The sequence below is a fragment of the Leptopilina heterotoma genome, unplaced genomic scaffold, assembly GCF_015476425.1.
Source record: "Leptopilina heterotoma isolate Lh14 unplaced genomic scaffold, ASM1547642v1 Lhet_190, whole genome shotgun sequence".
Classification (NCBI taxonomy): domain Eukaryota; kingdom Metazoa; phylum Arthropoda; class Insecta; order Hymenoptera; family Figitidae; genus Leptopilina; species Leptopilina heterotoma.
This window is the reverse complement of record NW_025110909.1, coordinates 1200639-1228519: the sequence shown is the minus strand read 5'-3', so window position 1 is coordinate 1228519 and position 27881 is coordinate 1200639. Positions and strand designations below refer to the sequence as shown.

Below are 27881 nucleotides of genomic sequence, written 5' to 3'. Positions count from 1 at the left end.
TTGTAATGAAATAAATAAACTAACTTTAACAGTCATATCCGAATTCATGAAAATTGAACGCGTTACAATGCCCTGCACGTCTCCTATGTAAACAAATAAAACTCCATCCTTATCGATGTGCATTGCCCAATGATCAGGAAAATGTGACGCATTTCTGGAATTCCAGTCATTTATTAAATTTTCTGTTGAATAATTTTTCTCATAAGGTAAGGATGAAGCATCTTTCTCATTTGCATCTAATTTGAGAGGCAGAGACATAACTTGTTTCAAATTGTTTACTCTACATTTGCTAGTTGGAGACAAATCTCTTTTCCTTGATTCTTCTTTTTTCTTGGTAGAAGTATCAGGATTTTGAAACTCACGCTGCAGAAAATTAATATATGCATGTAGAAACGCATTATTTCTTTTTATTCAAAATAACAAAAATATACATAGGAAAATGTTGAACTAACCTTAAAAATTGTTGGAATGCTGCCCGGTTTTAATGTCAGCAATTTTCTATCCAATTTTATTTCATATCCATCTTTTAAAATTTTTATTTCATTGTCAAAAAAACAATTTTTCTCAAAATGCAAATGACAAATAAAAATATTCTTTCTATCTGATCTTCCTTTGCTTAAATTATCGCCAATACTTTCTAACCAATTGTTTCGATCATTCTGAAATTTAAAAAAAATTACAATCACTTGCAGTATGTATATTTAATTTCTCATATGTATATTCAGTAATCTAGTTATTATTTAAGCAAGAAAAATTAAAAAGTTATATGAATGCTATTCATGTACTACCTCATAGTCCGGTAACCTAAAAATATGACAATTTCTGTTTTCCTTGTCTTCTTTGCAACTTTTAATTGCACACTTTCCACTCATTGTTTAAAAAACTGTATTATAATAATGTAATCACATTTCAGAAATTTAACAATACTAATCACAACACATAACACAATTTAATTTAAAATGTCAAAACCGATGTCAACAAAAACACACGACTTGACACACGACAAGAACATGGAAACTTACATATACAAGACTGTAAGCATGTGTTGGGTATGCGCAGAAGGCTACCGCGCCTCTTAGGGTATTCAGTTTCTCGGCCTATTGCCGGAAACCAAATTATCACGTACCCCCACTACCGGAGTTGGACCTCCTGTTTCTAGTCTTCTTGGTTTTATTTTAAGACAATAACTAGAAGAGCTCCTACAAATAATTGGAAAGATTATACTTTTTCAAAAGTTCTTTTTCTATTCCTCGCTTCTTACCGGGTATGCTGAATCTGAGTGTAAGTCCGATGATATTTTTTCTGAGGCAGATCATGATTTTAATTCCTCGTTAAGGGGACATGAGCAGTTGTAAAATTCCATTGAAAAAAGCCTATTTTTAAGTACACTGAAAAAAATTCTTAGTAGATTTGACTACTTTTTAACTACGTTCCTTAGTTCAATAAGTCCCCAAAGATAATTTTGAACTTACATTAATTATCAGATATGTAGTTGAATGAAGTGATAATACAGTTGCATTAACTACTTTTGTTAGTTAAATAGGAACCAATGACAGTTTTGCAGTAGAATTAACTGCTGATATGTAGTTAAAGTTACTAAGATAACTCAGTAATAAAGTAACTACTGAAAATGGTAAAATAAAATTATTTATAATTTATTATAAATATTATCAAGTTGTATTTTTTTATATTTCCCCCTACCCACTTTTGTTTACCTATACCTTATTTATTTAATCTCTATATATCTAACGGAGAAAAATCTCTAAACGTCGGGAGTTGAACACTCGACCCTAACATTCGTAAACCGATAACCTAACCACCTAACCACGCTCGCCCGCTACGATGAGTTGCTTAATACTTAAAGGCATTCCTGACACAGTTCAACTGATAACTGTGGTTAATTTTACTACTTAAAGTAGTTGCATTTACAACTTTTCACAGTTGATAATCTTCTATAAAAATCTATAACATAAATTACATGGAAAATAATTCAACTCCTAGAAGAAGTAAAAACTACTACAAAATTAGTCTATCGAACTACTTTAAGTAGTAGAATCTACTACTTTCTGTAGTCATTTCTATAACATACCTGCAGTTACAAAGTTAACTGTAAAATTACATTAATTTAATTAATAATTTTTAACTACATAAAACAGTTAAAATAAGTATCAAAAGTAGCCAGACCAACTAAAAAAGTAGTTCGTTTTATTACTTTTTACTCTACTAAGGGGATGTAGTTGAAAATGTCTCATGTATTTTTTTCAGTGTACCATTTTCTCAACTCCAAATAATTTTTTTTATCACACTTTGTTCTGATGATTTTATATATGTCGTAGGCAACTAGAAGAATCCGGCATTAAGCTTAATTCCTAGGCAATAAGCTTACTGCCGGCAATTAGACGAATACACGACGAAATCGTTCAAATTTGTCTATTTGCCTTGGCAGTAAGCTTAATGCCCGGCAGTAAGCTTATTGCCCGATGAAGATTCGGCAATTAGACGATTCACATTAGAATCCATTTGCAGTGCACAAACGTCCTATAAAAAATTAATTAAAAACAATAATAATAATAATAAATCATTCTGGACAGAATTAAATATTTCTTGGGTAAAAAAAATATTTCTTGAGTCTAATAAACATTTCTTGGATCAATTAAATAATTCTGGACAGAATTAGATATTTCTTGAGTAAAAAAAATATCTCCTGAGTCAAATAAATAATTTTTTTACTTTTGCATAAAGAAAAATATTTCTCGACTAAAATAAATTTTGTTTAAGTCTATCAAACAATTTTTGACTAAAATATTCCTTTAGTGAAATAAATATTTATTGAGTCAAATAGAAATTGTTTGACTTAAATAAATATTTCTTGACTCAAATAAATGCTTCTTGACTCTTATAAATATTTGTTATCATTGAGAAATATTTCTTGAGTCTAATAAATATTTTTTGACTCAAAAAGAAATAATTCTTGGATGAAAAAAAATATTTCTTAGGAAAATATAAATTATTTATTTGACTCAGGAAATATTTTTTTTACTTAAAAAATATTTAATTCTGTCCAGAATTATTTAATTGATCCAAGAAATGTTTATTAGACTCAAGAAATATTTTTTTTACCCAAGAAATATTTAATTCTGTCCAGAATGATTTATTTCAGTTAAGAAATGTTTATTTGACTCAAGCAAAATTAATTTTAGTCGAGAATTATTTATATTGACGTGAGGGATTTTTCCTCACTTTTAATTTTTTGATCGATCCGGAAAAATGAGCGACCTTACGGTATTTTTACCGTAGGTGGCGCCTGTTCTCGGCCACTTACCGGTAAAGCTACGCAATTTTCCATATTAATTACATGAAGTGCTGTGTGGTGCGCATACGCGATTCGTGCGAATATGACTTCGCTCAGTGCGTAGATATAAGCGGATCACCGAATTATGTATTTCGACAACCGTACCCGACCTCTCATTGCCTGGAGGGGGAGGTACCGGTTCAAGCCAAGAATTAATAAAAGCTAACTTGAATTTCACGCAAGTCTGCTCAATTTTTCTCCTTATACCCATTTTCCTACCTTTTCCATGCTACGAGCCTCGACCAGCAGCCAGAAGGAGAAGGAAGGAAGGAGAGAAGGAAGGAAGCTATTCTCCAGCCGCCTTGGGTCCCCCACCGCCTGCCTGCCAATTCTCTCCTAACCACGATGTCAGCTCAAAGGCCCACATCGTCCGCCTCACTACCACGTACCCCCCCCCCCCCGCTCAACGACGATACCAAAATTTAACCTACATCGCAGCACTGAGGGTTGCATTGGTTCCCCATGTAGTTCCCCATAAGGGTTAATTTTCATTTCCCCTAAATTCTCGCGGGTCAACCGGCCACCCTTAAAATACTAAAAAATTCAATCTGCCCCTTTAATAGTTTCACAGCACTCTTCTGTGAACAAAATTTGACGAGAATTTCCCTACCCGTAAAAAAGGGAAATTCGCCCATGTCAATATGAGTCAAGGAATATTATTATTATTATTATTATTATTATCATTATTATTGTTTTTAATTAATTTTTTATAGGACGTTTGTGCACTGCAAATGAATTCTAATGTGATTCGTCTAATTGCCGAATCTTCATCGGACAATAAGCTTACTGCCTAGGCAAATAGACAAATCTGAACGATTTCGTCGTGTATTCGTCTAATTGCAGGCAGTAAGCTTATTGTCTAGGAATTAAGCTTAATGCCGGATTCTTCTAGTTGCCTACGACATATACAAAGGACTAAAATCTGATCGTTCGATAAAGACAAATATTTATTTTTGAATTTTCTGTGCCATTTTGAAAAAATAATTACCCGTTTTCTTGATTTTTTTCTTAAATAAGCAAACAACTTTAAATAAAATAATTTATTTGTAAAACCGAAAAACCAGATTACAGTCCATTAATGTACAAGTATTTAAAAAAAACCATATCCGTTAAGTGGTTTTCGAGAAATTGGTACCTAAGTGATCCGACATTTTGAATTTTTAAAATCTCATTTCAGATTCGTAATCAGCAAGACCGAAAACCTCCGAGTAACAAATTTGAAGCTAATATATGAAGTTTAAATATTGTCGTCCGCCATATTAGATCCACCATTTTGAATTTTAAAAATACGACTTTAGATTCGTAATCAGCGACTCCGAAAACCCCCCGAGTAACGCATTTAAAGCTAATAAATAAAGTTTTAATGTTGTCGTTTGCCATATTAGAACCGTCATTTTGAATTTTTTAAATCTGTCTTCAGATTCGTAATCAGCGACCCCAAAAACCCCCGAGTAACAAATTTTAAGCCAATACGATGAATTTGTAATATTGTCGTCCGCCATATTGGATCCGCCATTGTGAATTTTGTAAATATGACTTTAGATTCGTAATCATTCAGCGACCCTGAAAACTTCCGAGTAACAAATTTCAATCGATTTCATGAACTTTTGAAACTTGTATCCATCCTGTGTTAAATTTTGGAAAATTGTTTTTTTTCAGGCGCCATTTCGAATCAAAAAATACCAAAAATCTTAAAACGCAAAGCATATTTTCAAACTAAAACTATCGGGAATACGTTTTTTATACCTTAGATCATTTGGAAAAATTGTAATAATTTCATTTGAATATATCATTTTCGAATATAATTTTATAAATAAAAATGTCTAAAATTCATAATATAATTTTATTTTTTAAAGTTACTTAGCGAGTATATAATTTTACTACTTTTTAATTTGTTGTGATATTACAAAATGTTTTTTTAAAAAAAATAAATTTAAGCAATAATCAAAATTACAACTATCTAGACTCATACATAAATTCATACACATAGAATGTATGTATATACATACCTTTTCATAATTACATTCCTTTTTTTATATAATATCGATACCTCAGTGTGATACAGTCCTATCTTCTGGTAATACTTAAAACTGTCCCATCTTGAGGTGACGTTTTTCACTGTGCTATCTCTAAATTTGACAGATTGTGGTGTGAATAAAAAAAATAAATTACGGTACTAAAAATAATTATTACATTCAAAACAATTATTTTTTCATATTTTAAGAGAGACTTTTTATTATAATATATAAAAATTTAGTGTGAATTAATAAAATTTAACCACTTAAATGCATTTATAGAAAACAGCTAATACATTAACCCTACTTTTTGACAGCACGATACAAAGCATCACCTGAAGATAGAATTGTTCTAAATATTACTAGAAGATAAAACTGTATCATACTGAAGTATCGATATAAATTTTATCAAATTATAATCAAGTAAATTAACTAAATATAAAAGGATAATACAATTTTTAAGCGCGTTATTGCGCTAACTCACTGTGTGCAAGATGTTATATATGCGATGATATTCATCAAGCAGCGTGAATGATTAACAATGATGTATCACAATATCGTCCACCGATATTTCTTGTGATTTTATTGAATATTCGCCTGCTTCTTTATGAATTTATGAGGATATTCGCATGGACATCAAACCGGGGATTAAAGATTATAGTCCTTTTAAAGCACCTCAAAGAAAACCATGCTACAACATTTTTTAGCGATGAAACATTAATTGCTTATCTAAATTTGCTTTTTTACAATTATTATAAATATATAAATTAATACCTTTTAGAAACGTGGTTTCCGTCACTTTTAATATATTATATATTAATCCTTTTTTAATCTTATTAAATTTGTATTCTACAGTATATATAGTTTACTTGAGTAAGTCCAGAAATAAAATGTGTCGTCGATTATAATTATTCTTTTCATTCATTCTATTTCTCCCACTCTCACTCATATTGACAATCGTAAAATCTCCCGACAATCATCACTCAATTTACTTATACATTATCAAACCACTACAAAATCGATGACAACTAAAATTGGATATGAAGAAAAATTACTTTCCAAAATCTTGTATTTTTTGAGTATTTTTGAGAAAATAAGGGTTAAACGTCACTTTTTGGAAATTTTGACCATGCCATTCGAAAGAGCGACCCCGAAAACGTATGGATATGTCCTTGTAGGATTTTAAATAATTTTTTCCTTTTACATAATATTATGAGCTTGAAACCGAAGTTAAAAATCAGCAAATTTCAGGACGCATTTACTATATGACATATTTAAAATAGGGACTTACCAATTTTTTCACTTTTACTTTGCTATCCCAGCACCATATAACCTCTGCTTTATATTCATGCTTTATATTTTATATTATAATTAAACTGATTAATACCCCCAAAAATTATGAACAAACTACAATATGTTTAAAATTTTAAATTATCGTATTAAAAGTAGTTTATTGATTTTTCGTCGACAAAATAGTATTTACATATCATTCTTGGATAGTTTATGCATCATTTAATCCAATAAAACAAAATTGAAAAAATTTTTTTTGCTGAGTAGTATAACCCCTTAAAGTAAGAGAATGTTTTAAACGCTTGACATAACAAGAATCTCGTATACTCAATATTCTTGAACATTGTAGACCTCCGCGGCGAGCAGCAGAAGTGCTACATTTTTTTTGAATTCCTTAAAAAAATGTTATTATTGAATATAATTGAAATTAGGACAAGAATTTTTTTAACATTTATTAAAATAATTGAACTTTGGAGAAGAATTTTGTTATTTATAAAGATAACTGCGATTTTTACGGGAATTTTTCTTTGAAATCTGAGAATAAAATTACAGGGGAAGGGCGTCAATGAAATTTGACTGCATCTTTGTGGGGGAAGAAGTAGTTCATACCTGTATGTCTGACTGACGGTGCCCGGAAAGTAGGTAAAGTGGGGGAAGGGCCCGGGAGCGAGATTTCGACGCCGAGCAGGTATACGGGAGTGAGTTGGCGGCGAAAAGTAGACTGCCCCTCAAAAATACCCCAGGATACGCAATCAGATTAGAAACGGGAATACCCCTTCTAACAATTAAGATTATAGAATCTGATTTTAGGTGGATTGATAAAATTGAGTAAATGCCGAATAAAATTCTATCCAGTGAAAAATAAAAGGTCTAACAGAAGTCGATTCGACGTCTAAGAAGTAGAGAGGAGATCTAGGTTTAGATTTGGTCTAGAAATATTAAATATAGATGTCAAAGTTGTTTGACTTCAGAGATATTTGTATTTGTCCTTCAGTCGCTTAGTGTAATTTTACACACATTTTATAAAATTTAATATTTTCTAAATTTCTTCAAGTAAGCGAAACAGTGAAAGTTGTTGGATCAGTACTGATTCCGCTATATTGACGTACTCGGTATATTGACACTGTTGGGAAGCAAGTAAATGTACGATATTGCGTCTAACTTGGTATGGTATGGTAACTTTTACAAATGTCATAAATTTTTGCAGGACATAATCTAATAGTGTACTAGTGCCAGTCTAACAGACGTATTTGCAATTACTTAGATATCGAATAGATTGTCTAAATCTTCCATTGCACCTCTCATTTCCTAAACAGCGATCAGACATCTCCCAAGTAGAAATGTCCGGAGTTAGGACGGAGTTAAACACCGTCATGGTACTGACTCAGTACTGACCGTCGGTACTGACTTTCGGAACCCGATCAGTACTGGGAGTATACTGACTCCAAAACCGAATCAGTAATACGTCGGAGTTAAAAAAGTATTAAAATCAGTACTGGCAGAAAACTGGCATAACACCAAATCAGTACTGCGAAGGAGTTAAAAAACAAACAAAATTTGTTATAATGGCATTAAACCGGCCACTATTAATAACAACATCGTTTGATTTATTAACTATTAAAATATTTTCCAAGATTTTTAAAAACATTATTCATCAACAATAACATCAAACACTTAATTAATATATTATTAATTATTAATTAATAGATATATCATAATAATAATAAATTATTATTTATTAATTATTTTTACTATTATGTATTATAAATAATAAAATCTTTTATTTTTTAAAAATGTATAAATATATATTTTTTATTATTATTTTAATAAATAATTAAATTACAAATAATAAATTAATTAAATAATTTAAAAATAATTAAATTAATAATTTTTATCATATCTTTATGCTATACCTATTAACTAATATATAACGTCTTGTTAAAATGTATATAAATATATAAAACATATATTTATTATTTATATTATTATTTTATTTTATTATTTTTTATATTTATATTTATTATGCCCCGTGCGTGAGCTATTTTTCCGTCTTAGTTCTAAGTGTTTAGTGTATAATTCTCAACAGTGTTACATAAAATATAAATTAAATAATTATAAACAATAATAATAATAATAATTTAATAATTAATTAAAATAAATAAGATTGTATAAATTAATGAAAAAAAGAAACATTTTTTTTAATACTTATTTCAATAAAAGCAATTTTGCTAATTATTTACATTTTTACTGTTACTCATAAAAGTTTATTTACTGAGCAATTCCACGCCAAGTGATCATAAGAATTTTCGATGATTTTAGCAATATTAAAAATACTTTCAGAATTTGTTCCTTTTTATACATGGAATAAAAGTGTATAAAAGTTTTTTCAAAATTTTCAAAATTTTTTGAGTTACCTCTTACTCAAAATTTTGGTCGGTTTTTCAAAAAAGGCACATAACTTTTTTTCTTGTTAACCGATTAAGATAATTTTTTTTGGAAAATACTCATAATAAGAAGTACTTTAAAGAAAAAAATAAAAATTTAAAAAGAAATTTTTTTTGCCCGAAAAAAATTTCAAAAAATTTTTTGAATTAAAATTTTGAAAAAAATATATCTTCGATTTGAAATTTTTTTTTTTGGTAAATATTGTCAATAAAGTAAAGAATACTTCCTGTAAATTTAATTATGGGACAACAATAACTTTACGAGAAAAAAAATAAAGTGTCAAGCGCGGCGTGCTTGGACTTGTGCATGTATTCACTTATGGCGGCGCAAGTTTCGTTTCAAATCACTCTACAGGTCACAATTCTTTACCAAAACGCTTTTTCTGTTTTTTCTAAATCTTCGTAATTAAATTCTCTATCGATCTCTCGAGCCTTATTTTTGAATTTTTGTTTTTAAACATTTTTTAAATAACAATAAGTATTAAAATAATCAAAAAATCGTAAAATATATTTTCCTTAGTTTTATTGATTAAAAAAACTATTTAAAAAACCTATTAAAATAATGTTTGATTGATAAAAAATAAAAAATTATTTAGTTAAAAATTGTTATACAATAAAAAGTTATTATTTTGTTATAAAAGGTACTTAGGGTTAAAAATTTATATTTTTTCTGAATTGTGCAATTTTTCATAAGTAAAGTATTCAAGTATAAGAGAAAAACTAAAAATTAATTATTTAACCCTTGTTTAAACAGTTTATAGTTTTCAACTTTTCAATTAATTGTTTAGAAAAAATTAGAAATTTCTAACTCAAATGAAACTTCCCGGGTAGCAAAATCCAAGTCGCTACCAGAGTACAGATCTGATGCAGACCTGTTATTCTAGATCTGGAACGGATCTGGAATTTTACATGGTCCAAACCAGAAGCAGACTTGGTAACCAATTAAACAGCTCTATCTATATGACGGGTTCTACGTCAAGTGACCCAGGTCAAAAATTTACATGGAATATTTGAAAAATTTGTAGTTTCTGTAAAACAAAACGAAAATACGTTTTCTATTTTGGGTTTTGCTGCTGTTTTTCAACACTTTCTAATAGTGTGAACAAATGTAGAGAAAAAAAATTGTTTGACCTTGAAAAATTAAATTAAAAAATAAAATTTCATTTTTTTATCAAATGGGCAGTTTTTATTTTTTTTTTAAAAATTTTATCATAAAGGTGAGGTTTTTTCCTAAAAAAAATGTATAGGTCAAAACGTGGGACAAGAACTTTTAACTGGTCAAATTAAGCATTTACTTCTGCCGTGCACCGTCCCACAGTGGAATTTTTTTTACAATTTACTATTAAAAAATGTCTATAGCTTACAATTTTTAACCGATTTGAGTGTTCTTTGTCTTAAATTAAAGGGGAATAAATTCTTAAGACATCCTTCGAGGCCGATTTTGGAGATTTTAATTATTTATAATTTTTTTTAAATCAAAGTTAACAAATTAATACACTTTTTTAAAAAAGGAGGTTTATTTTCTTATTTCGTTGATGCACATGATCTAAATAAATTTAAATTCATCCAATATGACCACCAGATAATTAATAAAGCATAAAATAATTTATTTCAATTGTTATAAACAATATATAGCCCAACAACGCGCAGGGGCGGTGGATTGCAGAAGTAAATGTTTATTTTGACCAGTTAAAAGTTCTTGTCCCACGTTTTGACCTATACATTTTTTTTAGGAAAAAACCTCACCTTTATGATAAAATTTTTTTTTTAAAAATAAAAACTGTCCATTTGAAGAAAAAATGAAAATTTATTTTTTAATTTAATTTTTCAAGGTCAAACATTTTTTTTCTCTACATTTGTTTACACCATTAGAAAGTGTTGAAAAACAGCAGAAAAACCCAAAATAGAAAACGTATTTTCGTTTTGTTTTAAAGAAACTACAAATTTTTCAAATATTCCATGTTAGACCAAAAATTTAAACTTTGACCTCCTCCAGTTTTTATATTTGTTTAAATAAATTAATAATATTTGGTATTTTTAATTGTATCTAATAGGACTATTGTTTCTGCAAAATTTTTACCCGATCCCAAACATTTAAAATTTTGACCTGGGTCACTTAACGTGGAACCCGTCATATGCAGGTACCAAAACTACTAAACCAATTGCACAAATAATGAAAAGTCGGTAAGGTGAAACCGATTGAGCCCTTGAACAGGTAGGAAAATAAGGATAGCGACGTACAGAAGTATATTAAGAGAAAACCGAAATTTTAACTTTGTACTGCTACAAATTTCTCTTTACTATTTTAATGATCATTCTCTATATTTGAATTAGTTAAAAATAACTAATTTTCAGAAAAACATATCTGATTGTCAGTTAAAAATAACTGATATTTTAGTACACTCATTTAACTGATTCAATTATAATTAAATAAGAATTATTAATTAAGCTTAATGAGATTAATTAATGAGTAGCTCATAATATTAATTTTTTCATTATATACTATAAAATACCGAATATTTATTCATAATAATAATAATTTGTAATACACTGAAATATTGATAAAATTTGACCAATTTTTAGTTGTTTTTTACTGATAACCATTAATTTTGTCATTGACAATAAGTTAATTTTAACTGATTGCAGAAGTAAAATGTCAGTCATTTATTGTTAGTTAACCCAGTGATTTTTAACTGATTCAAATTTAGAAAGCACAATTAAAATATAATTGTTCTTGTCGTTTCACGAATATTTATATTTTATGACCCTTATAATGCAAAACATTTCCTTCTGTATGCTTTTTAAAATTACTTTACTAAACAGTTGGTTACTTAATGTATCTATTGGACTGAATTCAGATTTATAATTATTTAACCTAATATTCGAAAATATTTACTCGGAAACAAATCCCTGTATTTAAAATAAATTCTGTAATTATTACTCTACACAAGTAATTTATGCTTACAAATTAAAAACCGAGAAATCTGAAAATGTACTATATAAACAACTTTTGGGAATTTCCCAAACGTAGTATGAGCGCGTAAAGAACCCTGAACCGCAGGGGTTCTAACTATCTTTTCTTTCGGGTTTCAGTAAGTGAGAGAGAGAAAGAGAGTCTATTTGCTCTGCTTTTTGAATGCAATTTTTCTCTAAGCCCAGATTCTCAGACCTCCGAGATGGTCGAGCGGTTAAAGCGTTTTATCTTGCGTCCCCTACGTCACCAAAACCTGCGTTGCGATATATAGTTAGGTGCTCGAATCCCTGCGTTTAGGAATTTTCTTAATATAATTATAATCTACGACTTTAATAAAAAAAATGAAATACTGTGTTTAGGAGTGTGTATTTAAGTAGTTCTTCCAGCTTAAAATGAAAAAAAAATTGAAAAAAATTAAAAAATAAACAATTTAAAACATTTAAATTTAACTTAAATTTTGCTTTTTGTAATTTATTTAAAAACAATCTTATTCATTTGAAAAATGCCTATTTTATTAATTGCAAAAGATGAAAATATTATTATTGTATTTAAATTAAATATATTTTCAACTAAAAACACAAATTTTACAAAAAGCAAAGCTATTATAATTAACAGCAAAGCAATGACCAGAAAAAAGCAAGAACCCACGCTAGGTACTGTCGAACGCCTTGTTACCATAGAACAACAGAGAAAATCAAATCTGGTTATATACACGTTTCAGACATGTTCCACGTTTCAAACCAGCTTTGGCACAGACTTGGTTACCAGATCTGGCCCAGATCTAACCAGATCAGTTACAGACCTGATCCAGACTTCAATTGCTACCCGGGTTATGAAAAAATTAAAAAAATTACATAAGAAACAAATATAAATTTCTTACCCTAAGTATAAATATTTTATGTAAAAAATAGTAACAATTAATTGTTTAAACAATGTTTTAATAAATAATTGTTTTTTTATCATCAGTAGATGTATTACTCACGAAAAATTGCACAATTCAGAAAAAATATAAATTTTTAACCCACAGTACCGTTTATAACAAAATAATAACTTTTTATTGTATAACAATTTTTAACTAAATAATTTTTTATTTTTTATCAATCAAACATTATTTTAATAGGTTTTTTAAATAGTTTTTTTAATCAATAAAACTAAGGAAAATATATTTTACGATTTTTGATTATTTTAATACTTATTGTTATTTAAAAAATGTATAAAAACAAAAATTCAAAAATAAGGCTCGAGAGATCGATAGAGAATTTAATTACGAAGATTTAGAAAAAAAAGAAAAAGCGTTTTGGTAAAGAATTGTGACCTGTAGAGTGATTTGAAACGAAACTTGCGCCGCCATAAGTGAATACATGCACAAGTCCCAGCACGCCGCGCTTGACACTTTATTTTTTTTCTCGTAAAGTTATTGTTGTCCCATAATTAAATTTACAGGAAGTATTCTTTACTTTATTGACAATATTTACCAAAAAAAAAAATTTCAAATCGAAGATATATTTTTTTCAAAATTTTAATTCAAAAAATTTTTTGAAATTTTTTTCGAGCAAAAAAAATTTTTTTTTAAATTTTTATTTTTTTCTTTAAAGTACTTCTTATTATGAGTATTTTCCAAAAAAAATTATCTTAATCGGTTAACAAGAAAAAAAGTTATGTGCCTTTTTTGAAAAACCGACCAAAATTTTGAGTAAGAGGTAACTCAAAAAATTTTGAAAATTTTGAAAAAACTTTTATACACTTTTATTCCATGTATAAAAAGGAACAAATTCTGAAAGTATTTTTAATATTGCTAAAATCATCGAAAATTCTTATGATCACTTGGCGTGGAATTGCTCTTTAATGAAACGGCGTAGCTTCCGGCATGCCCCACACTTAGGTACCCCATTCTGCCCCACACTGCATATTAAAACAAAATGCAATGTTTACAAGTTATTGTAAACAATTAAACAATCTATTCTATTGAAAATTACTCTAGAATAAGTACTGAAAAAGATCCCACACTTGCCAAATTAAATGCATTATCCCAAAAAGTTTGGAGAGCACTTTAATTTTGAAAAAAATTCATATTTTTTTTGCTTAAAACTTAAAAGTTGTATAACTTTCAAAAAAAAATTTTCTTTGGAGTGTCTTCATAATTAATAACAGTTTCTTATCAACATTAATGATATATGTCGAGGAAAAAAAATTAAAAGTAAAAAATCAGTACTGGACAGCGTTACCAGCCAGGAATTTCCCAGTACTGATTTAGTACTGGAGTCAGTACTGCTTTACTGGCAGTCAGTACTATGCCAGTATTTCATTTCTACTTGGGCTACTTAGCATCTAAGATGTCGAATAGACCACTCGTCTTTTGCGAATGAGAAGCCGAATTCTGCGCGGTAAACGTCTAATAGACATCAATTTCGACGTCTATATTGTAACAAATTATTCTTTTACTTTAAATTTTAACAAAACGAAATTAATTAATTATTAAAAATCATAGAAATTGTTATAAAATAAATTATTAAATTGTTCAAAAATATAAATTATAGTTAAAATAAAAGATCACAAATTATTCGATTATCGTCAAATTTAATATATGATTAAAACAATCAAGTCAATATTAAATTTACATAAACAAGACACATATACATAGATATCAAATCGATTATAGTTTCAACAAAAAATAAACAAAATGGAATTATCAATTATACAAAAATGGAATCGATCAAATAGCAATTATCAACAAACGCCCTAGAACCGACGGATCATTAAACTTTTTTGCACACACACATTTATATTCAAATTTGGATACTAAGCGAATTTTTATACTGCCGTTTTCGTCTCCTCCCAGCCAACTCATGCATATATCTCATCCACTGGATCCAATTTCTTGCAAGATAAGATCCCAGATCTATATTGGCCGATAGGATTCTTCAAATGCCAGGATCTCAAGGATGCAGAATTGCCGTGTGGGTAATGTGTGAGATTAAATGTTGTGTCACCTTGTTTTATTACAAATCCGCCCACTTATTATTCGCCACACTAATCAATATAAACCAAAGAAATATAGATATATATATAAATATTAGGATTAAAACTTCGCGAATGCACTGGTTCTTTTTTATTTTTGCATACCATCAGCGTCCTCGGCAGGCACTTGAAGCGTGGCGCGGACACAGCCGTTCGGTTCTCAGGGCGACGATCAATTAAAGTCTTGATCACCGCTTCCGTGAACCGACGCTGATTTCCCGCTAATTTGCCCGCTTTTCTTTCACACGTGGTGAGGCGTGCCGAACCGAGAACCCTGATAGGTCCCAAATTCGTCAGATTTTATATAGTCTCGACACCAGACCTCACTCCACACATCCCCGAGCTCCGGCAACCCCAGATGCATGCTGACCAGGAGGAAAGTCAATCGTTTCAATATAGATCTCGATTTAGATTCCACATAGATTTTTAGTCTAAGGCGAACCTTCTATTGAAGAATTGTATTATTTTCAGTACTTAATTTAACCTTTTACCTGCGGGAAAATTTCAAAACAAATTTACCTGCACAAAATTTAGAATTTATATATAAATTTATTGGATATATCAGGTAGAGTCCCCGACCTGACATCTGGTCGATAAATCGACCATCCCCGCAGCTTAAACTATGCAGTACATTTTATACCGCTTTATTCACTAAAATTGAAATCCTTGCTCTCAAACTTATTTTGCACTTTGCAATTTCAGGTAACTTATATTATAGATAATGCAGTAGAGGAAGAATGTAAAGGCTCAATCTGGACCCCGTTAAAAGTGTGGCCATGTAATCAAGATGAAAAACTCAGTACACATACAGTACAAAGTGATTTTAGCTCATTAACATTTATGGGAAGATTAGCACAAGAATTAATACGAATCACTGATCCTAAGTGAGTTTTCAAACTTTTTTTGCTTTTGTAAATATATAGATTATTTTTATTTATTTCGACATAAAATTTACTAGGACTTAATTATTATAAAAACTGTTTCTAGTGGCTTAAAAACCACTTGGGAGTTTTTCTAAACACTGGCCACATACGGAGAAACTTTTTATACCACTATTTCATAAAATTGATTTGGCAGTTTAGTATGATACTGTTTCATTGTACGGAAAAATGACTTAGGTTATAGAATTTGCTATTGAGACTATCAAATATACGCATTTAGTATAAATTTTACAGTTTTTCATAATTTGAAAATAAAACTATACAAAACATCTTAAACAATCTTAGAAGACAACTTTGTCTTTTTGGCTGTCTTTATAATACTATTTTCATTTCACATTAGAAATCTTGTTCAACCTCGTAGAATATTTTATGATTATTTTCACTTATAGGAACCTTGTACACCGAAAGAAATGTCTAGGACTGGTATACCAGGAATTGACTAGGATTGTTAGTTACGAGAGAACCCCACTATTGAGTCCCAGTCAAAGCAATAAGATTCAAGCTTAGTTAAAGTGACCTGGAAAAATAGTCAAATTGACTAGGATAATAATATTAGATTTAGGGTCAGTTTCACCAACACCGATTAAAAGTTGATCAATGATTAAATCCTTAATCGTCCAATCATGAGCGGTTAAATCGACTTTAATCATTGATTGACTTTTAATAGGAGTTGGTAAAACTGGCCCTTAGGGCTCGTAAAATGACTAAATATCCTAGTTAATTTGACCAGGATTTGCAAGGTTGTTTTTACAAAGCTTGGATTAATTTTACTAGGTTAAGATTAACTATAGCTTTATAAATAATAATAATAATAATAATAATAATAATAATAATAATAATAATAATAATAATAATAATAGTAATAATAATAATAATAATAATAACATAGAGATTTTTATGTGTGTAGAAAACGTTAGAAACCCTCTTTATTATTATTTTTACAAACTATTAAGAACTAGAGGTGTGCAAAAAGCTCGAAAAGCCGAGCCGAGCCGGGCCGCAATTTTTTCGAGTCGAGCCGAGCCCGAGCCGGGCTCGATGTATCGGGTACCCGAAATTTTCGAGTACCCGAAACATTCGGGTACCCGAAATGTAGAATTTTGATGTTTAATGTAGAAAATTTTGGATTTTCTCAAGGGCTCGAATCAAATCGAGTACTCGAAAATTTCGAGTACCCGAAAGTTTCGGGTACCCGATAAATTCGAGTACCCGAAATTATTCGAGCTTTTTATAAAGCTCGGCTCGGCCCGAGCTCGGCTCGAGCTCGAAAAATGAAAAGCTCGAAAATACCCGCTCGAGCTTCGGGTTTCGAGCTTTTTGCACACCTCTATTAAGAACCCATTAAAACCTCGTAAATTCTTCATTTCCATAAAAAGTTATTAGAATAATAGTAGAACCTAGTATACTTTCCAGTGTTTTCTAATGTTTTCAATGAGGCCTTTTTTACCAGGGTAGCTAACTGCAACACATTTCAGTCCTCTAGTCTGACTAGGGTCCAGTTCGAACTCGAACTGGATTTTCCAAAAGGGAAAGTAGACACACAGGTTAGAACCCATTGTACCAAACTCCAGCACGCTAGTTTACTGCAACTCAATTAAAGTCCTGTTCTTCTTCAGAAGTCCAATATCTCTTTTATCGATAAGTTAGTCACCTGCTCAGGGTCAATAATTGCTTGACCCCAGCTAGAAAGTCTTATCCTAACCGACGCTGATTATTCAGAGGATATGTGAGCCGCAGATTCATTGCGCGTCTCACATAATCTGCACATTAGGGTGTCCGTTATTTCCCAAGTTAGCTATTTTCATTTGCTTTTCCCATTTAATTGACATGGGATTTTTGCACTTTTTAGAAAATAATTTTTATTTCGTTTATAATACTCTTTGACTAACCAACAATGCTTGATTTTGCTTTTATTGTGATTCCTTTAGATAGAGAAATTTTCATTTTATCGCGAAAAATTTATTACACAAGTTTTAAAAAGGTCAATTTCATTTTTATTGATTTTTCTGATTATTTTGCTAAATCTACTTATTAATTAATTTTTATTCAGTATTTCATTGAAAGTTTCTTGTTTTATGCATCCAATTGGACCATAACAATAACACAAGTCAACATGAAATTTGCGCCTGACATTTAAGATATTTTTTATGATAGATTTATCGACAGATATGAGGAAAAAAATTATATTTTATCAAAAAGTTTGCTTTTGTATATAGGAGAACGTTTTTACCATATTTTTGAAAATTTACCCTGCTAAAAATAAAATCAGGAATAATGAAAAAACGTCAGAAATTTTAATGTTTTGTGACTACTTTGACGTTTTTTGAAGCTTTTGGTTAATTCTGACTACAGGGTTTTTTATGCTCCTACTGTTGAATACTGATGTTTATGGATTGTGATTATTTCTCATTGAATTCATTTTTTTAATTTACAGTCCCCCACCGAAAGATAGTTGGTAAATGTAAAGTACCATAAAAACTTCAAATTTGTGCGTAGGCCTTTTTTCACAATAGAATTTTGGGTCTATTGTTACGTGCTTCGGGTCTTCAACCTGATTTTTATTGCTCAAAAGTTTTGCAATTTTAACATTTCAGGTGAAATGAATATAAATTCAGAATCTAGAAATCTTCACGATTGCAAATATCTAAAATTTATTTTGAAAAACATTTTTTTAAGAAAACTGTAACGTATCTCGAAAACCGTAATTGATAAATAAAAACTGATATCATTTTTGAATTTAAGTTCTAAAGGATATATTATTGTTTATATAACAAGAACATATTGTGAGAAGAATTCTAAGTCGATGAAAAACAAGTATAATGTTTAAATAAATATAAACATAAACAAATAAAAAGATTTCCCTTCAATTTTATGACGGTCAGTTGACCTTTTTCCAGGTAAAAGAGGGTGTCGACTTTGTATAAAAAACCTGACTACTTTTGAAGCTTTCTGGTGAAAAATGACACAAGCCTGACGTTATGTGGCTGCAATCGTAACAAATGCAGTCTCAGAACGTCAGAAATTCTGATGATTTTTTTGTCGTTTTGTGACTTTATTTTTAGTAGGGTATGATTTTCTGAATGAAATGGTCAATCAAAAATCTGTAAAGTACGTAATAAAACGTACTTTACAGATTTTTGATTGACCATTTCATGAGTATTGCATGAGTATGGATGTGCAAAATAAATATATTTTTTAAATTTTATTAAAAAATGGTGGCTGTGCAGCATTTCATTAGAAAGCGTCTCGTTTCAGGCTTCCATGTCCAGACAACTAACGTCCTTAATTTTTGATCTGGAAAAAAACGAAAATGTTGTCATTTTCTATACATCAACAGCTATCGACACACGAAGGTTTTTTTATATTACTTACTTTTATTTTTATCAACAATTTTTAGAATTTTTTTTTTTTTGAAAATTGTCATTTTTTTGTTCAATCACGCACCATTTTGCAATAAATCAAAATATCGAAAAAATCCTACGTGTATCGATAGCTATTGATGTATAGAAAATGACAACATTTTGGTTTTTTTAAAATTAAAAAGTGAGGACGTTAGTAAGTTGTTCGGCCATGGAACCCTAAAAAAACAGACGTCTTCCAATAAAATGCTGCAACGCAGCCATTTTGTAATGAAATTTTTTTGAAAAAATATAGTTTGCATTTCAATACTCATGGAATAAAACGTACTTTACAGATTTTTAATTGGCCATTTCATTGAGCCAAAAAAAAATTCCTAAAATATGCCTAATTTTCGTGATTTTTCCCCTTAACATGTTTGCAACTACTACAAAAGCAAACTTTAAAAAGAATGTGTATATTTTTTCTTTATTTTAGTGAATAATAAATAGAAAAATCATTATATAAACCCAGGCGCAAAATTTTTTCGTTTTTTTGTTAAGCTGTGTAATTTCTTGTTTTGCTTGTCATTTTTTTTCTTTTGACTATAATTTAATTTTCTTTCTTGGATCTTGTAGATGGTCTTGTCCTCTTCACAATTCAGTTCGAAATTTGAAAAATATTTAAAATGATAAAAATAGGGGATGATTTTCTGAAAATAAATAAGATCAATTTTCTCAAAAACACCACCTTTTTTTGTTATCAAATTTTTACTACAAATTCTTAAAATAATTATGAACATTTCCTATGAATTTTAAGCGGGCTAACCTATTCTGTCAATCAAGAGAATCTTTTTTTAAATATTTATTTTTGCAAATTTTTAAATTGTTAACTTGCATTTTTAAAAACAAATGAATCGTTATAACATTGTTGACGTGAACGTTAACAATTTGAAAATTTGTAAAAATAAATTTTTCAAAAAAAAATTCTCCTGATTGCCAGAATGGTTTAGCCATTCATAGGAAATGTTCATAATTATTTTAAGAATTTGTAGTAAAAATTTGATAACAAAAAAAGGTGGTGTTTTTGAGAAAATTGGTCTTATTTATTTTCAGAAAATCATCCCCTATTTTTATCATTTTAAATATTTTTCAAATTTCGAACTGGATTGTGAAGAGGACAAGACCATCTACAAGACCCAAGAAAGAAAATTAAATTATACTCAAAAGAAAAAAAATGACAAGCAAAACAATTTTTTCTCTGTAACATGAAGTTAGTCGACCTGCCTGATATGAAATGGATTTAGTAAACTGTGTGATTCTTGGACAGTTTATGAATTGAAATTATTGTTATGGTCCAATTGGATGCATAAAACAAGAAACTTTCAATGAAATACTAAATAAAAATTAATCAATATGTAGATTTAGCAAAATAATCAGAAAAATCAATAAAAATGAAATTGACCTTTTTAAAACTTGTGTAGTAAATTTTTCGCGATAATATGAAAATTTCTCTATTTAAAGGAATAATAATAGAAGCAAAATCAAGCCTTGTTGGTTAGTCAAAGAATATTATAAACGAAATTAAAATTATTTTTAAAAAGTGCAAAAATCCCATGTTAATTAAATGGGAAAAGTATTGTTATTTAGGCAGGGTTAAACGGCATCGTACAATTTTTTTCTAGTTTCTAGAATTGTTTTTAGGTCAAAAAGAAACGATTTCGACGATACCCAAATGAAAATAGCTAACTTGGGAAATAACGGACACCCTTTTGCACATAGTTGAAACTAGTCATCCTATTTTTGCTGATGGTTGTTCAATAGCCCATGACCCGTAAGGAAACGAATTACGGTTCTAACGTATATTCCCGATCTTTCGATTCCATTCTAAATGTAATGAGACTGTGGTCCGAGAAAGAGTCTTCATCAGACATTACTATTCGCGAGAAAATGATAGGCCCCTGAAAAATGTTCGAATTTGACTTGAAATATCTCTGTTAAAAAAATTATTTGAAAAAATTGAGAAATATTTTTGGAAAGCGTGGAATCTTATATGTTTGTATACGAGAGGCCAATATTGGAAAAAAAATTCTGCACCGTACAGGTGCAAAATTACATCACAGTGTACCACATTTTTCGACATTTTTAAAAATGGTCGACTTTGGTACAAGATTTTACACGGAAGCGATTATTCAAAAAATTCGAAAAAAGAACTATTTATTTACTGAATCTGTCCAAACGAATTTGCTTTATAATTATTAAAAAATCTTAATTATTATCGTATTTATTAACAATAATAGGAGACAATGTTATCTCTGGTTCTAATAGTCTAATTGAAATAAATTAAATGTATAGCCTATGTGAAAAAAATTCTAAGCTTTGTTCTGAGTCCACATTTTGGAGAAGTTCGTAGTATTATTTATGACAGGGTTAAGATTTTGTCGAAAAAAATTGGGTTTTCGCAACCGTTTTACACTTGTTCTCAAGAAAAAAAAACTGTCAAAATAAATGTTGAAAAATGTAATTAATAGAAGAATTTCGTTTTTCTTAATCAGCTAAGATAATAAGAAGATTAATTATTTACAACTTCCAATTTAATTAATTTCAATTAGACTATTAGAACCAGAGATAACATTGTCTCCTATTATTGTTAATAAATACAATAATAATTAAGATTTTTTAATAATTATAAAGCAAATTCGTTTGGACAGATTCAGTTAATAAATAGTTCTTTTTCGAATTTTTTGAATAATCGCTTCCGTGTAAAATCTTGTACCAAAGTCGACCATTTTTAAAAATGTCGAAAAATGGGGTACACTGTGATGTAATTTTGCACCTGTACGGTGCAGAAATTTTTTTCCAATATTGGCCTCTCGTACACAAACATATAAGATTCCACGCTTTCCAAAAATATTTCTCATTTTTTTCAAACCATTTTTTTAACAGAGATATTTCAAGTCAAATTCGAACATTTTTCAGGGGCCTATCATTTTCTCGCGGATAGTAGGTCCCTTTATCTTTTTCTTTGGCAATCTTTGGGCAGGGGAAGTTTTCTGCTGGAAAAAGTCCATCAAGCAAACCTCTCACCAACGGCAAGGTCTTCAAACCCCTACTATCGGTGTAAAATGTAAAGTCAGTTGGCTTTGACCGCTTATATCTTGAGTTATAAAAATCGCATAATATTAAAACAACTTTGAATCAGTAGCTACAACATTCCTACGTTACTGTAGAAAATGAAGGAAATACAAAAAAATTATTTCGAGAGTTTTTAATTTTTGAAGGGAAAAAGAACATGTTTTTTGGCATCATTTTCACAGGGTCTACTTTGGTAACATGTAACTCGTTTAATAAGAGTCCTATGATGTTCCTGATTTTTTTCTATGTTCCTTAAATCTTTCTGAATAATGTTATTTAAACAAATAACCGTTATTATAATAACTTTTTGAGATATTTAAACGAAATAGTAGTCATGTTATCTTTGTTGGAAATTAAGGTACGAAGATGAGGCAAAGTACACGTTACGGAGAATACGACACTTATTACGATTCATCAACAAAAGTTTGGAAAGAAAATTATTTCAAGAAGTTATTTGCAAAACTATTTTCAGTTTTTTGCTTTACTGCACCATTAGCGGTAAGGTGCACACAATCATAAACCATTTCTCATAGGCGTCAACATTTTAAATGCGATAAACTGTATTATTGTAGACATGAGCAGGTAAGTGAGGACTTCAGGTCACTTCTACCCAAACCTACATAAAATTTTGAATTTCTTAAGACAGGAAAAATATTTTGGGTGTTTACACCTTTGTACATCCTTAGAAACCAGATCTTTAAAGTTATAAATCAGTTCCAACCACAGAAAAAAATGACCAAAAAAAGGTAGTAGTGCTAAACTTGGAGTTTCGGACAAAAAGACTTACAGTAGTATGCACCTGACTGCTAATGGTGCAATAAAGCAAAAAACTGAAAATACTTTTGCAAATAATTACTTAAAATAATTTTTTTCCAAAATTTCTTTGGCGAATCGTAAGCAGTGTCGTATTTTCCGTAACGTATGCTTTGTCTCATCTTCGTACCTTAATTTCTAACAAAGATAACACAACTACGGTTTCGTTTAATAATCTCAAAAAGTTATTATAATAACGGTTATTTGTTTAAATAACATTATTCAGAAAGATTTAAGGAACATAGAAAAAAATCAGGAATATCATAGGACTCTCATTAAACGAGTTACATGTTACCAAAGTAGGTGAAAATAGTGTCAAAAAACATGTTCTTTTTCCCTTCAAAAATTAATAACTTTAAGAAAAAAATTTTTATTTGTTTTTAATTTTTTACATTAATGTAGAAATAAATTACTTACTGATTCCATACAGTTTCAATATTGTGCGATTTTTTTATTCAAGTTACAATCCTTCAAAGTCAACTGACTATACTTTTTGAACCGATAGTAGGGAGGGTGCTTTGAGCTATAAGCGATTCTTATATTCTTCAAGGAGACCTGAGGCTGCAATCCTATATGATCATAAAGCGTAAACCAAAAGCAGAAAATCTATAAGGTAGTGCTATAGAGGTAGTGCTATCTGACTGTTTTAGGCTTTCTGCTCACATGGGACCGAACCCTTAAGCCATAAGCGAGTCTTGATCATTGAGAAAGTCTTAAGGCATAAGAGAGCCTTGGACTCCATCCATAAACCATATTTGCTATGAAAAGTTTCAATCATTATCAACTTAAAATTTAGTTTTAAATTGATAAAAAAATATTAAATAATTGGTTTCAGAACAACTGTTTACATTGAACACACTCTAGCGTGGTATGATTTAAAAAGTCAAACTGAGGTTATTGATTATAAAGTATTTTCTATGATATTAAAGTCCATGGGTACTCCAGGATTGTCAAGATTAGATAAAATGATAACATTTTATGTAACTGTTGAATTGGAAAATTTAGTACATTATGTTAATCAAGGTATTAAATCCAAGACTTGGAAAACAATGCTTAAAGAATGTGAAGTAATTTCGCAAAATGTGGATTCAAAAAGTGAGTATGAAACTAATTAATTACAAAAAACACTGAGAAAAATTGCGTTTAACCGAGTGGTAGAAATAGCTCGGTTAAAAAAAAGTATTTAAAAATAAATAAGATATGGTTAAAAGAAACTAAGTTATACTGATTATCACAACCGGGCTGAGATGGTTAAAACACATCTGTTAAAAATAAACCTCCAAAGGATTATCTTAACCAATCTGAAATGTGCATAATGGAAACAAACTTTCGTGGTTGTTGTTACCTATCTGTTTTTTGAATATAAACTATTACTATGCGATTAATATTAACTGAGTTTCATGTAATTACGTTGAGTTGTGAGGTTGAGTCCACAATAGGCACTTTTCTTAAAGCGATGCATACCCTCTACATCGATTTCTATTGTTCGAACAATGGAAATCGATGTAGAGGGTATGCATCGCTTTAAGAAAAGTGCCTATTGTGGACTCAACCTGAGATTTTAACCGAGTAAACATATCTAGGCGACATATCGTCAGTCACAGTCAGTCAGTCAGTCACTTCGTTTCGTCTTTTCCGGAGAGTCGTGTTGTTACAATTCTGGTTTCTACCGACGCGATACAAATTTTTATTCATTATGTTACAGCAGCCATCAAATATAGAATTCATCTACAATAGATACATAGAAATAAAAATAAAACGGAGAATATTTAACGCATTAAACCTTTCATCCCCGATGACATATTACACGATGCACGTTAAAGAGGTTAAAAGTATTTTATTCTATTTGAAAAAGATTTGTTTGATTATAAAAAAGAATTTTAATTTACAGAAAATTTTGGTTATCTTTAAATTAGAACATAATTTTTTAATCAAATAGATTTCTTTCCAATAAAAGAAAATAATTTTTATCAAGGGAATATTTTATTAATCAAAAAATATTTTAATCGAGTTGGGTGGTTTAAAATTAATTAATCGGTTTCTTTATTATAACAGAGCTAATTGACTACAATATTCAAGTTCATATATTATTACTGTAGCCTTTTTAGGTGGCTACAGTAACCGAGTAAGTTAACTAACGTTTACGGAGCATTAATTATAAACTGTTAGTTACAGTAACAGAGAAAGAAGCTACCGTAACCGAGTAGTCTTAACTAGTTTCTACCGAAATTTTTAATCGTCTTTGATCGGTTACTGCAGACAATTCACATTGCAAGTGCTATATTAGCAGCATCGCTCGGTTGTTTTTAACTAAAACTTGGTTATATTTAACCTTTTACTTTTCTCAGTGTATATACATTTTTAAATAGACAATCTTTTATTGTTAGATATCACGATTTGCGTTAAATGAATATATGTATCATAGAATACTATGTATTATAGTCAACTCTATCAATAGTGCTGCAAAATTGCACAGCGTTTGCAACTTTTCTTAGAACTGCAGTACCCCCACTTTTAGCATATTCCTTCTCTTGGGGTAACTCGAAATTCCAAACTCGAGCTAAAAAAAACATCGATTCCTTTGAATCGATTCTCAAAAGTTATCGATAGCTAGGCATCGATTAATTGAGAAAAGAATCAAGTACAGACAAATTTAGCAAAATATTCATCTACAAACTTCAAGGCGCAAAAAGCTTCAAGAAAATTATGAATTCCCTGCCGAAAGAATGGACTGAAAAAGTACTGAAATTGTACTGGCCTCCAGTACAATTTCAGTCCGTTTTTTTTAATGTTTCGGTAGATATTTTTAAAGTCCTTTAACAATAGTATCAAATGTAGGTTATGTCAACAAACCATTGTTAACAGTCCGGAAGTGAAAATAAAAAAAGGTTAACAAAATTTTCAACGAAATTCCCGTTAAATTTTAAACTTATATTGCAACCCCTGCTTTAAGGGGTTACATGGGTCAAAACGACTTGAAAACGTATGTTTCTTTAATAAATTTTTTTTCATAAAATAAATAAATTTTTCTATTTGAACATTTTGGTATCTGAAAGTACACTATTAAATGAGAAAGATATTAAATTTAAAAAAAAAATTAAAAATCAGGCTCGTAGCAACAGTTCTTCGGGCCCCTTTAAAAAAAATTGCTTTTGCGGTGGTCAAGATATCTTTTGACTGCTTTATCTAAAATCAAAATACAAAAAATTTGCTGTTAGTGGGTGAATATATCTCATGATTGAACGAAGGGTTTTCAAAGAAATTGAAATTTGGATGTTTGACAGTGTCTTTTATCAAAAGTTAAAATTTTTAGAACCATTAAGACCATGTAAAATCAGTTCTAATCAATAAAAAAAATATTCCTTCGTTCAATCACGAGCTATACTCATCCACTAACAGAAAATATTTGGTTTTTTGATTTTCAATGAACCGGTCAGAAGATATCGTGACCACCGCTTTTTTGGAAGGGTTCTCAAAGAACCTGTAGGTACGGCCCTGATTTTAAATATTTTTTAACGAAATTTTTACAAGTTACTCTTTTAGTAGTGTACTTTAAGATATAAAAACACTCAAATAAAAAAATTTATTATTTATTTTATGAAAAAAAAAATAATTAAACAATCATACATTGTCTGGACGTTTTGACCCATGTAACCCCTTAACAATAGACTCGAAAGCCTATTGTTGTATGGGATTATAATTGTATGGCTTAAAAAGTTTACAATTTAAATAATTAAATTTTCAAAACAAAAAAATTTAAATCTGTGATGTTTTATGATTACAAATATCTAAAATTCATTATAAAAAATGTTTAATTAAAAAAGTTATAAACTATCTCGCAAACTCTAATTGTTACGTAAAAACAGATATTATTTTTGAATTTAGATTAACATGAATATTTAGCATACGTAATAATTACTTGTAAAGAATCTGAGTTCATGAAAAACAAATATAATGTTGAAATATAAATAAAAATTATTTTTAACATTAACAGAGAAATATTCGTCCTTCAACTTAATGACGGTCAGGCCATAAACAACACCGATAGCGACCCTTTTGCAGGTAATTTTTCCCAGTACAATTTTAGTGCTGAAACGCAGCAAATTTTCACTGAAATAGCACTGAGCTCTCAGTACTAATTCCCCAGTACAATTTCAGTCCATTCTTCCGGCAGGGTTTAGTGTCCGGGCAAAAAATAATTTAAAAAATGATACTACAACTAAGAAGTTTGCAATGGCAACGGACTACTTCGCAATGACAACCAATATTAGTAAAAATTTGAGTTAGTTCGCTTTCATATAGCGAACCATTTTGATATGACAGCGAACTTGTTAGCTGTGTTCCAATTTCAACTAACCAAGTTTTTATGCGTGAAAGGTTATTTTAAAATTTGAGTGACTATGACAATTTTGGCTTGAGATTCGGATTTATTTATTATTTTAGAAAAATTCTTTACCGGTCATAAATTCGGATTGTTGCGGACTAATTACGGACTGAATTCGTAGTCATTCAGGATTCCTCCAGAGTGTTTTCGGATTCATGTTTTCGTTCGGATTAATATCAG

General features: G+C 29.6%; 1 protein-coding gene across 4 annotated transcripts in view; it reads left to right on the top strand.

Moving 5' to 3' along the window:
* LOC122500724 (WASH complex subunit 5) overlaps positions 1–27881 on the top strand; it is a 182912-nt gene that overhangs the window by 111109 nt on the left and 43922 nt on the right. For 3 of the 4 annotated variants that reach the window (XM_043609791.1, XM_043609790.1, XM_043609792.1), the window contains exons 13-14: positions 15796–15977; positions 24153–24412. In XM_043609791.1, coding sequence (XP_043465726.1) covers positions 15796–15977; positions 24153–24412 — 442 coding nt within the window. The remainder of the gene's footprint in view (positions 1–15795; positions 15978–24152; positions 24413–27881) is intronic. The other variant, XM_043609793.1, reaches the window with a different exon arrangement.